This window comes from Dipodomys spectabilis, unplaced genomic scaffold (assembly GCF_019054845.1).
Source record: "Dipodomys spectabilis isolate Male_0828 unplaced genomic scaffold, ASM1905484v1 ptg000140l, whole genome shotgun sequence".
Classification (NCBI taxonomy): Eukaryota; Metazoa; Chordata; class Mammalia; order Rodentia; family Heteromyidae; genus Dipodomys; species Dipodomys spectabilis.
In genome coordinates, this window is record NW_024870817.1 from 20,616,113 (window position 1) to 20,629,597 (window position 13,485).

The window sequence follows — 13,485 nt, forward strand, 5'->3', positions numbered from 1 at the left end:
AACTAAGTTCCAAGATCACATGTACAAAGATTAGGGAGAGATTAACGGGAAGAGGTAAGAAAAATATTTGTGGTAAAAGTAGGAAGAAAGTTATTTTCAGTGGTTAGTTGCCAGAGGGGAAAAACTTAGAATGTTTTGAAGCATTTTCCATTCGTATTTTCTCAGGTTACTTATAATTTGCATTATTTAGAAAGAAGGTGATTTCTTGGATACAGTCTTTGGACATAACTTACTATTAAATATTATTATTCAATTGTGTGTAAGGAAAATATTTATAATAATCTATAGTAGCTTAGGGATGGAGATATGAACTCATGACTGCATTGAAGAAGATTAGTAATATATAGAAGAGCATAAAGTAACAAGCCTCTTACCCACTGTAATAACATTTTTTTTTTTTGTCAGTTGTGGGAGCTGTCCCTGAGCTCTTCAGCTCAAGGCTAGTGCCACTTCCAGCTTTTTCTGCTTATTTTCCTCTGGTGCTGAGGAATGGAACCCAGGGCCTCATGCATGGGGGGGCAAACACTCTACTGCTGGGCCATCTTCCCAGTCCCTGTAATAACTTTTAAAATAAATTTTGTCATTTAGGTTCAAGGCAAAGTTAGTGGATGGCACAGATAATTCCCATATACCTCTTAATCCCACCCATGCATTTCCTCCCCATCATTAGCACATCTCACCAGTGTGTTACATTTGTTACAGTGATGAGCCTGAACTGACATATCATTATCATATCAAGTCTGTAGTTTGCAGTAGGGTTTACTGTGTGTAGTGTGTATTCCAAGACTTTGAACAAATATGTAATAGCTGGGGGAAGGGAAGAGATAGTGGGAGAACAACAAAGAAATGTACTCATTACCTTACTTATGTAACTGTCACCCCTGTGTACAGCATCTGTACAATAAAATAAAAATAAAAAACGTAGTGTGTGTTCACCGTATTACCTTACAGAATGTTTCATTGCCTTAAAAATTCTGTCTGCTATTAATGTCACTTTCCCTTAACTCCTAGCAATCACTGCCAGATTTACCACTCCTTCAGTTTTACTTTTTGCAAAACGTTATATAGTTGGAGTCATATAGTAGCCTTTTTAGACTGACTTCTTTCATTTGGTCATATATATTAACATTAGCATGGAATAAATATCCATTGTCTGACTCTGCTAGAGAGTTTTCTTTATTCACCTACTGATGATCATATTGTTGACTTTCCAATTGTAGAGCTTCTAGATAAAGTTACCATAAACAACAGGTGTGTGTGTATGTGTGTGAACTTAAGTTTTCAGTTTATTTGCTAAGGTACATAATTGCTAGATCATGTGGTAACTAGGTAAGAAGGAGCCAAACCCATCTTCTACCATTGTGCATTTCCTCTCTTGTTATACATTCTTACCAGCTTTTAGTGTTGTTAGCATCCACCGCAATAACTTTCTAATACTATATACTATATGTTTCCATTGTTTTATGCGTATACGATTAAATATTGTAACATAATGATTTCCATAGATTAGGTCATATAAGTTTTTCCTTACCCCCATTTTTAGTTACCAGTAAAATAAAAATCTACATAAAGTACAAAGTCATAGTTGTACAATCCAAAGGCATGTAAATTGTTAAAGTTTCAAGATTCTTTTTTTAAATAAGTTTTTTATTGTAAAAATACTGTACAGAGTGGTTACAGTTACATGAGCTAGGTAATGAGTACATTTCTTATCAAGCATTGTTGCCTCCTCCTTTGTTTTTCCCCTACCATCCCTCCTTTGGTGTTGGGTATTGGTGGTTCATACCTGTAATCTTAGCTACTTAGGAAGATTATGGTTTGAGACCAGCCTGGCAAGAAATTTCACTAGACTCTGTCTTCAAAATAACCAACAAATAATCAGCTCAAGTGGTAGAGTACCAGCCTAACCAGTAGGAAGTCCTGAGTACTGAGCTCGAGCCCTAGTACCATGCCTCTGTCTATCTTATCTGTCTGTCTGTCTATAATATGCATTTATAATGTGTTAATATATGTGTATTTATATACATATATGTGTTCATGTAAATATAAATAAATGTATGTATGTTATATATTTTGGGGGGAAATAACTTGCAAAGCACAAATGGTGTGAACTGTGACTAAATACAATGCAAAATTAAATAAGAGCTTCACTAAAGATACTAATTTCAGACATATCCCAATAATTTTCTATAGGAAAGATTTAATATTATTTGAATGTTTCTTATAAACTGTTTGAGTTTTATCTGTTTTCATTTTTCTCACAAAAGTGCTATTGCACAATAAAATTGAAACTTTTCAAATTTTTCTCAATTTAAACAATGGTTCACCTGGTTAAAAATAATCAAAATAGAATATTATAAAATATAAAATCAGTTGTTTTTAAATAGAACATGAATTTGGCCTAGTTAATTTCAAGAAGGAAGTCTTACTGTTACACATAAGTTTTATTCCTTAAAGAAGATTTACTATAGATTAAAATAAGTAAAACAGATAATATCTCATTCTAATTATTTTTAACCCGCTTATGGATATTTAGTTACTACTAGTGCCTTGACTATTCATATTTGATTATGTGAAGAATTGTCATTTGACATAGATGAAAACTTCTTTGGAAAGTTTTTTTTTTTGGTTTTTAAGGTTTTTTTTTTTTTGAAACCTTGTATAGCCTCTAAATTTAGTCTAAATTATTGGTTAGTGCTAAATTGATACATTCTGTTTATTGAATTGTATTTAGCTGTTAGGAAATTTCTATCAATAGTAATTGATATTAATTAAATCTTGGTGTCCATTGTGTCTTCCAGCACAAAACAGAACTCATTTTCTAACTTGGAGAAAGTAATTCATTACCTTCTATTGATCTCATATCAAAATTAAAGATGCCACTTGCTAGAAAATGGTAAACTCATCTAAATGATAAATATGCTTAATATGAAAATATGGTAACAATTTTTGTCATTATGTTTTTTTCCTAGTGCTTCATATTATTCTTTCCATGCAGATAATCATTTAATATAATTTTAATAATTTGGCCAAGTAGAAAGTCATTACTTTTGTAACCTATCACTTTTTGGGGATAAGTGGGTGGTAGTGGACTACTTATCTTTATTCAGCCACCTTAATCTTAATAGTTTGTATTATTAAAATTACCTATTCCATTATTATGGAGAGTTTGTAATAGTTTTTACTTTAGGACCAATTTAGCTCTACTTTTGGAGTGTGAAAGGGCCTCTACTGGATGCTCTTGGTATTCACAGAAAACTATTCTAAGAATAGTCCAGTTTCCTACCACTGTGTGAACAGTTTCTTCGTTCTGGTACAAAAGATCCCAAGGCAGACTGTGGAGTTGTTGTTCCTACTACTACTACTACTACTACTATTTTGTATAGTTAAGTCTTTCTTAAATAAATTCTAGCTTCTTCATCCTCTATCAATTTGATATTTCGATCCCAATTTAAGAGACTCTCATCTGTAAGACTACCCTTGTGTGTTAGGGTTTCCCTTCTCTGAACTATATTCTGGAGTGTGCCCTGTGGCAGGAAAAGGAAAAGAATAGGATTTGACCCAGTTTATTTCTCTGTGCTCAGGTATGATAGACCTGCACTGCTTGTTGTCCAATGTGTGATATCATCTGGGAAGCAAAAACTAGTTGCTAGTTTTTACAACAGGATGACAAATACAGTCTCACTTCCTCCTTCATGGCACAAGTGGAAGTCTGGTGTCTGGTGTTAGTTATGATGTTAAAACACTGAAATGGAGTATGGGAAGATTACTAACGATGGTTAGCACGTAATTGTGACTTTACTAGTGTTTGTGTAGATAGAAATTCAGTCTGCTCTCTGAGCATAACACAGAAAGTAGACCATGACTTAGTCTGTGTATGAAGATTCCATAAAAAGTGGGAGCCTGAGAATAATCTGGGAGCCTGAGAATAATCTTCAGTTTGACCTGAGGTAAATACTGTTATGTGCACCCAGCACAATATTTCTAGTATATACAGTTTTACTCAAAGGTAATATGAAAAATGTTTTTACTAAACTGTGAATGATTTTCTATAAACAGTTTGATTTTCTTTAAAGCAAGTTCTCATTTCTATATCTTTGTTATTTTCAGTATTTCAAAGTAGATAGAAATCATCTAAATTTTAAGCATACCTATCTTCATATGGCAGGTGTTTCTATTTTGGGGCAAAAATACTCGTCTATATGACAACAACGAAACATCAGCAAAATAATACTTGTGTTTATGCCCAGCTATCCATCTGATTGTAAGTCCTCCATTGATGTCCCTGTCTGTGTTAACTGATGATAAGGATACAATGGAATAGAAATTGTGTGATTAAAACAGAGGCTGAGTATTAGTATTATTGTGCACTTTCACAGAGGTTTTGACACTCTAAATCTGCTTTCTAGACTAACTGTTAATGATGGGGAACTTTAAAAAGACAATGCTAGAACAGATTTCTATTTTTTCACACCTCTTTAACACCAGGTTGTAAGTGCTGTTGAACATTTGATCAGGCTGATCTAGTTTCACTGCTAATAACTGCTTACAGTCTCATGAGTCGCCTCTCAATGAATGCCAAATCTGTCTTGCAACTCTTTAGCTAGCTGTAATCCAGCTAACCATTGGCATTTAATCACCTGGGATTCACATTTGGACACTGATAAGTATCATTGGCCAACACTGGAATTATACAGTGAGTTTTAGGAATTAGAGAATCTCTTTTTGACATCTAACAAATCTCCAAAATATTTGTAAGAGGGTTAAATCTGTTCTAAATTGTGTACTTCTGAGGTATCTCTGGTCACTGATGTTGGGATTCAAGATCAGAGAAAAGGAAATAGAATTTGGATGCAAGATTGTTGATACCTAATGATTATTAATAACAAAGGACAATATTAAGAACATTCTAAGGTACTTCTTCCATCTTCTAAAATTTATCCCCTTACTTAACTTTATTTCTTCTTAAAGGATCTAAGAGGAGACAGGGAAGTTAGTGCCTTTTGACAATCTTTAAAAATAACCACAAATAAAATACGAAACTGTATTCCATACATGGCCAGTTTATTTCCTTTTAAAATTGCTCTTTATATATGAATATTAGCAATCACTGTGAAGAAATTCTTTGGTAGCTTCTATGTTTTGCAATAGTATATTATGGTATCAAGAGGCCATATATAAGGATTCTGAGAGGATTCTATGAGGAAATGGGCATCCAAAAGGAAATCTTACATTTCTGCCCAGAATGCCTTGAGGCAAGGAAACCAAATGATTCTATAAGTGTCTTATGCGTGTCTAGAAGTCACCCATGTGTCTGAAAATGCTTATTGAATATCACTCTTGAAGGTGCAGGAGAAAAATGATTTGAAGTGATCGTAGTACTTTAATTTCAAGAGAAATTAGGAATAGCTGCTTTCTGAAGCTGTTTTGCCCTGCCTTCCTCTGTCTTTATATATATATATATATATGTATATATATATATATTGTGAATTAACAAAAAAAGTTTTAAAATTTCAATTAACTTTTTATTAATTTTCATGCTTTATGTTTATTTGAATAATTCTTTTGCTAAGTACAAGAGATAAAAAATGGAAACAAAATCATTTGTCATCACTGATGTTTGAGATGAGTGTTTTGCCATATTACATGATTACTCTTGCTTTTCAGTTTCAATACTTGACCTTTTTTTTTTTTAACTGTTAAAAGGATAGATTGACCAAGTGCTCGTGGCTTGTGCTCGTGGCTTATGCCTGTAATTCTAGCTTCTCAGGAGGCTGAGATCTGAGGATCCCAGTTCAAAGTCAGCCCAGGCAGGAAAGGCTGTGAGACTTATACCCACTAAAGCTACCAAAAAAAGCTTTAAGTGGAGCTGTGGCTCAAGTGGTAGAGCACTAGTCTTGAGCAAAAAAGCTCAGGGACAGCACCTGGCCCTGAGTTCAAGCCCTAGAAGCAGCAGGCGTGCGCGCACACATACACACACAGGATAGATTGCAAAATCTATTGCTTCTTTAATAGTTAGTAGACAGAGATAAGTGAAAAGCAGACAAATGCTATCATGGACAGTTTGATGGACAAGGTCATTTATTGGAGTTGGACTTTTCATTATAAAAGCACTTACCTAATGTGTGTAGTTCATAACTGCCTACCTTCCAGGAGTGCTATAAGGTGTAATTTAATTAAGTGCTGTCTACAAGTGGCACATATTATATGACAGTTTCCTGATAAATTTTGTTCTAAATTATATATTATTACAACTAGCATGTATAATGTAAAGCATATGCTTGATGAGTCTACTTTACAAGGTTAAAAAATCCCTTGTGTGATATAAAGTCGTATCACTTTAACTATTCTATGAACTGACTTTTTAAAAATTTAGATACAGAAATAAATTTAAGTATTTTCTTTTTACCTTTCTTTCTTTTTTTTTTCCTTTTTTTTTTGGTCGGTCGTGGGGCTTGAACTCTGGGCTTGGGCACTGTCCCTGCGCTTGTCAGAGCAAGGCAAGCGCTCTACTGCTTGTACAGCACCACTTCCCTGAGTTTTTTTTTTTTTTTCCTTTAAATTAGGCCATTTTTATTGGCTGTCTCTTGTGAAATGGCTTATTTTGTACAATTGAATATAAACATATATACATAGGTATGTATACATAAATGGAGTTAGGAATTCTAAGTGAATGTCTTGTCTTTATGTGTGATTTGATATCTTGTTAACTTTGCAAAATTATTGTGTTAGAGAACTTCATTTTTATATCTTGCTTATAATTCCTTACTTTCTATAATTCCATTCAAGTTAAGACATTTAATGTCAAATTATATGGCTAGATTAGAGAAAAATTGAGTGAAGAAAGGTCTTTGGTCTTTTTCCAAACTGTAAATTTGTTCATTTACAAGGACATTTGAGAATTTGGCATAATTAGAATCTTAAGTGACAGTCTCTGTTGTAGATGCCTAATTAGTTAAAAGTTAATTTGTCTCACTATCATTAGATGATACCTACTGGCAAGCATGTAATGGATTTTGTGTAGGTGAATGGTAATAATTCAAGTTTCTTCTCTAAAATTAGTAATTTTTTCCAAAGTAAATTTGAAATGACTTTGATGATATTTTCGTAGATTTTGAAGTTCACTAATTTTAGGTAAAGAGAAACCACTAAATGTTTATTGAATGAAATATATAAATATTGTATTGTACTTCTAAGAATGAAATTAACTAATATAAAATATTTACTATAAACTCAAGCAGCTTTTAATTTTTTTATCATATTACATATTGTTGGTTACAAATATTTTTGCATTAAGGCTTTCTTTAGGTTAAGATAATTTCTTTAGGTTAAGTTCTTAAGAGGGGTATTTTTAGAATGGTTTTAGTTGTTGTCCTTTTTCATTGATAAGTGGTAGGTGTCAACAATATTGTATCCAAATTCTACTTCCCATCCTCTGACTTCAAATCTCAATCTTTAAGATAAGTTCATGAGATCTATTATACAACATGGTGACTGTAGTTGAAGCAATATATTGCATTCTTGAAAATTGCTGAGAGTATTTAGATTTTATGTTTTCCATCACAAAAAGTAGATATTGAACTAATGAATATATTTATTAGCTTGAGCTAGCTATTCAAAAGTATTTGCATATATCAAAACATCTTGCATAATGTTTGTTATCTTATTTACAAAGTAAAAGTAACAAAGTTGCTGTTCTGTTGTCAAACAAATACCCAAATGTCCTCCTCCCTCAAAGACAGTCTTGACCAAGTTAAGTCAGAAAACAAGCTAAGTTATATCAAGTTTAACATTTTATATGTAGCCAAGTACCTTAGAGTTTTTGCTCAGAAAGCATGATACCGAATTTATTATTAATTGGAAACACAAAGCTACTATGATTATTGTTAGAGGACGGTGCTGACACAGATGTTTCCTTCAGGGAACATTCTGTGAGTGGGACAGTGATGTTTGCTTTACTCTTAGTAAGTGCATTGATTTTACTGTTCTAATAGCTTTTCTCACCCATCTTTAGTAACTTAAACTGTAACTACATGTTTTTATTTTTCTTGAATTTTAAAAAATCTTTTAAGTAGTTGTACAAAAGGGTTTTCATACAACAAAGCAGTTTACTCATGTGTCTTGATCAGCGTCACCCTTTCAACATTCTCACCTGTGTTTTAATAAAACTTTTCTACCAGTAGCATTAATTCATACTTTGTTTACATATTTTCTTTACATATTTGTACATATTTTGTGACTTCGTAATTTTAACAGTGAATTATGAGTGCATCTTAATTTCATTAAACATTATTCAAAAATATGTTTTCCCAACTCGTATACTTGTAACTTTTTTTAACCAGATAATTGGGTTGGCAATTTTTCACTGCTGTGAATTTTCTGTATGTATCACTATAAATTGTTTGGACTTCTGATTCATTTAGAACAGTATTTTAGAATAGAAATTACTGTGGAGAAGATTATAGTTTTAAAATACATAATATAAGCCCATAAGGAATTTCACTAAAAGGAAATATGCAATTTTTTGCAAAAAAAATCTCCCTCAGGGTGAGCAAATGAAGTCATTATTATTTAGTGTACATTGTATAAAAATTGAACTATATACTTTGAAGGTAGAGATTTGAGGGGGAAATGGTAGAGAATGATAGGAGTGACACTGATAAACAAGCCTTTTACTCATAAAGCTGATTTACAGAATTGAAACCTCTTTGTACAACTACTTAATAATAATATTAAAAAAATCCTCTTTATGCTAAGCTTTAAATATTTATGGAAAATATTCTGCAATAAAAATTTCCTGTTGAATAGAAACTGAATTTCAGCTAAATTTTGCTTCATTTGGTGATGTATTTCACTGAGTAGAGACCATGTTATAATTTACCTGCATTGATGGATGAGTGTCATTCCCCCTTCCTAAAATCTTTTGTGTTTAGACAGCATCCTGTTTATTTTGGCCAGTGTGGGGCTTGGACTCAGAGTGTGGGCTCTGTCCCTGAGCTAGCATTCTACTACTTTGAGCCACAACTCTACTTTTCAGTTTTCTGGTGGTTATTTGGAGATAAAAGTCTCACCAACTTTCCTGCCTGGGCTGGCTTTCAACCATGATCTTCAGATCTTGGCCTCCTGAATAATTAGGATTAAAGGCATTAGCCACTGGTTCCTGGTTTAGACAGCAACTTTTATGGTATGATTTTCCCTGCAAGTGCTTTCTGGGCATTCTTATTTTAGTGGTTTTACTGCCTGTACTGTAGGAAGCTATTCAGAAGCATGTAATATTTGAATTTGAAGTTAATAGCTCCTGTTGTTGCAGCCAACTCTGTGTGTGTGTGTGTGTGTGTGTGTGTGTGTGTGTGTGTGTGTGTGTGTGCGCGCGCATGCACGTGTGCTCTCAGGAGCAAAAAAAGGGACAGAAAGGAATGTTGAATATGAGAGAAAGTGCAACATTATAATCCAATATATAACAATAATAATATCTTAATGGATGTGAGCTACCTGAAATTATAACAGAAATTATTTACTGTACTCTAATTCTTCTAATACTATAATGAAAGCGTTCTTCTTCTCATTTGAAAACTGAGCAAACCAAAATCCACAGAATTTGTATTTTGTTTATATGGACACAGTACCATGAAGAACAGATGGAGAAGGTGAATCTTAACTTTGGAAATGATCAATTTAAGAGAAAAATTTCTTGTTAGAGCTTCAAATAGTAATTTGGAGAGACAGATTTGGAACTTGGAAAAGTGAATAGAGATACAAGTGTAAATTCCAAAGATTCTATGAATATGGAATCACAATAAAACCTTTCACTTTTTACAATTAATAATATGTGGAAATAAAAGATTAAGATAGGTTTGTTAGCTATTATGGGCGTATCATACCAGAATAATTTGCAGCTTATCTCTGTATTTCTCCCTCTGTCCCTTTTATAGAATAGGGAGCTTGACATGGGAAGCATTAATTTTGTTAAACAGAGGCTGCAGAATATTGTTAGGAGGCAGTATTATAATAGGTTTTCTCAGGCCTGCCCTCCTCCATCACCTTGTTGGTAATGAGCTGCTACAGCACAGACTCTAACTAGAAGGATAGGCTCAAACTTATGGAATGTATTTCAAAATAACACATTATTTTGAGCCATTTTTAAAAAATTGATTCTGGGACCTTCCCAATACATTCATTCATTCATTCTTCATTTTTTAATTTTAGAATCTATACCCATAGAAAGAGAAAATTGGCCAATTGCCTTTATTTTTATTTCTAATTAGATATCCTTTCTATTATTTAATTTATTTGGAAAAAAGCAGGCAAAATGTATTAGTACCTTTACTATTACAAGGGAGAGGTCATACAAGTATAGGGAAGTAATTTACTTGACTTTAAGGAATGTGGGCCCAGAACATAGGAATTAAAAAATAATAAGCCATGAGGGATTACCTGAAACTGTATTTCTTCCCTTTTAGATATTCGGGAGTACTGTCTTATGGACAATTTTGAGGCTTTAAAGTTTACCTAGATTTCCTAATTCTCCCTTTTCAAGATAAATTTTGCCATCCTGATCAGTGAATGCTATGATCGGATTGAGTGTAGATAGTGGAGAGGCAGTGTGTGTGGTATATATGTGTTTGAATAGTGTGTCAGAAATCACCAACAGGAATGTTTGTTTGAAACTACAGGAATGTTCCAATACCTGTATCTTTTGTAATACACTCTGGGGATGAGCCAAAGTTCTACTGTGAAACATGGCTTGCTGGAAGGAGTTGTAAATACTCTCATATTAAGATGGGAAAGAGAGTTGAGAAGTACTGGCTGAAACAGGAAGAGTCATTTCATTTGAAGAGATAAGATGTTTCTAAATTGCATTTATGCACTCACTGTCAGCAATATACTTTTAATCTCTGAGTAACTTTAACATAAGTCTGCTTAAGGTGATTAGTAACTAAAAGTAACTCTCATTTTAAATATTTGGGAGTTTCAGAATGGGGAAAGAAAAACTTACTTTGCACAAGCTTTTTTAAAATGAAAAATGCATGGTATATTTTCATGAAAATAAACTCTATCACTTTTGCAAATATCATCAACCTTTAACAATCAAAAACTCTCTTGGCAAGAGAAATGGTAAAGCTATACAGAATTGTGGTTATTGTTACATTGTATTGTTTACTGTAAACCTGGTTTAATATTGGTAAATACAGTGTAGCAGAAACTGAACTGTTGTGAGCTATCTGGGCATCCATCCAAGATATTAAAAATACTGCCACATACTAATTTGGGTTTATGAATAATATTTTAACAGCTCAAACTGAAATTGAGCCACATGATGTATCTTAAAAATTCTTAATCCACTAGGTGAGAGTAGTATACGTATATATTGTATTCTCAATATTCCATATTTGAATAATAAACTGTAAGGACCCACATGCTTAATGTGATCTTCAATCTTTAAAGTTTATATAACACTGATGGTTTGCTATGAATTCAAATGCATTATGAATTAAGATACTAATTGATATAACAAACCTAAAGAATAAGGAGAAGTTGCTAAACCAGTGTTAAAATAGATAGTCAACAAAAATTTTGGCATATAGTTTTACGAAGAATTAGGATTTACTTTTAATATTCATCCAAAAGATTGAAGGACATAAAATTGTTGGAAAAGCCTGATAACTAAATTAATATTTCTTGCTAAAAACATACTTTTACCTTAAAATAGGATTTGGGGTTATTAATTTTGGGTTATAAAATATTACGTTAAGGGGCTGGGAAAGTGGCTCAGTGGTAGAGCTCTTCTCTTGCATGCATGAGGCACTGGGTTTGATTCCTCAGCACCACATAAGCAGAAAAGGCCAGAAATAGTGCTGTGGCTCAAGTGGTGGAGCACTAGCCTTGAGCTGAAGAGCTGAGGGACAGTGCCCAGGCCCAGAGTTCAGGCTCCACAACCAACACACACAGACACACACACACAGACACACACACACACACACACGCACACAATATTATGTTAAGTATAACAAAGTGAATGATGATTGGTTTGTGGATAATTTGAGAAAGAAATCTATATTTAGTTATTTATTTCTAAAGAAAGATATATTTATCTTTTCTTTCTGTGATTTGAATGAGTTCAAGTTCTTTCTGAACCTAAATATCTATAAATTCCCATTGAAAGGGCATGGGAAAATTTTATTTTCTGTCACTGTTACTGTATAAAATGTATTTGCTGTGAAAAGATGTACATAATTTTCTAAATGAATTTTAAATATTTCTCTTCTCAGTAAATGTTTTATTCATTTTCCAGGTTAGCACTCTATGTATATGAATATCTGCTCCATGTAGGAGCTCAGAAATCGGCCCAAACATTTTTGTCAGAGGTATGTTTCATATATTTTCTACATTGTATTATCTTATATAAATGTATGAAAAATACATTGAACATTTATTTGAGAAAAATTTTTATGTATTATATACTTCATGCTTAATTATCAGTATGCATAATACAGTCCTTATGGTTTAAATATAAGCATTATCTCTAAAATGCCATTTCTTTGCCACTATCCATTTAGCCCTCTGAGAAAGTCAGTTTATCTTCAAAAATTCTCCACCCTACTCAGAGTAACATTATTTTGGCATCATTATGGTTTTCGCTTGTTTGTATTTTTCATGGATAACAGTTGATTAAAAAACATTTTTGATAACTTTCAAGTTATTCTCTTTTATTTCTCCTTCCCTCTCTTCTCCTCTCCTATTTTTCCCTCCCGTCCTTTGTCCCCCACTTTTTTTCAGAAAAGGTCTGTTATATAGCCCAGGCTCACCTTGAACTTACTATACTTTACCTCATTTCCTAGGATTATAGGCACATGCTACCATGCCTCATCCCTCCTTTACTTTTTAAAAGTTTGAATTTGAACTTTCTTATAATGGTACAAGAACTTCTCCAACTTATTGATGATAAGGACAATAAAAATACTGAGTTCTGTTCTATGACTGGGATATAATCTACCAAAGTACATTATGTATCTGTAACTTTTTGAAGAAATTCTTAAGTCATACCCTCTTATTGCTGTTTATTCTGATTGGAACAATACCTTTCAGTTAATTGACCTACATAGCTCCTGGCAACACAACTTAATGAGTAATGGAAGTAGAATTCAAACTTTATCCATGTGAATTTCAGGGCCCCTGATTTTACCTTTATATCTATTATACAATATGATAGTCACTAGCCATATGTGGAGTTGGAGCATTTGAAATGTTTATGTTTATATTTTGAGCTGCTATGTTTATATTTTGAAGGCTTATTTTGAACAAAAAATACAAAAATATCATTAATACTTTTGAAATTTTGGTCACACTAGATTTTGGATATATTGAATACAATAAGATACTATTACTAAAACTAATTTTACCTTTATGTTTTGACATATGGCTATTAGAACAGTTAAAATTACGTATGTGGTTCTCATTTGTGGCCCATGTTTATTTTTCTTTTGG

At 32.8% G+C, this 13,485-nt stretch overlaps 1 protein-coding gene across 2 annotated transcripts in view; it reads left to right on the plus strand.

Annotated features, from left to right (window-relative positions):
• Ssbp2 (single stranded DNA binding protein 2) overlaps positions 1-13,485 on the plus strand; it is a 242,450-nt gene that overhangs the window by 55,393 nt on the left and 173,572 nt on the right. For both annotated transcript variants that reach the window (XM_042690759.1, XM_042690758.1), the window contains exon 2: positions 12,293-12,365. In XM_042690759.1, the coding sequence (XP_042546693.1) occupies positions 12,293-12,365 (73 nt within the window). The remainder of the gene's footprint in view (positions 1-12,292; positions 12,366-13,485) is intronic.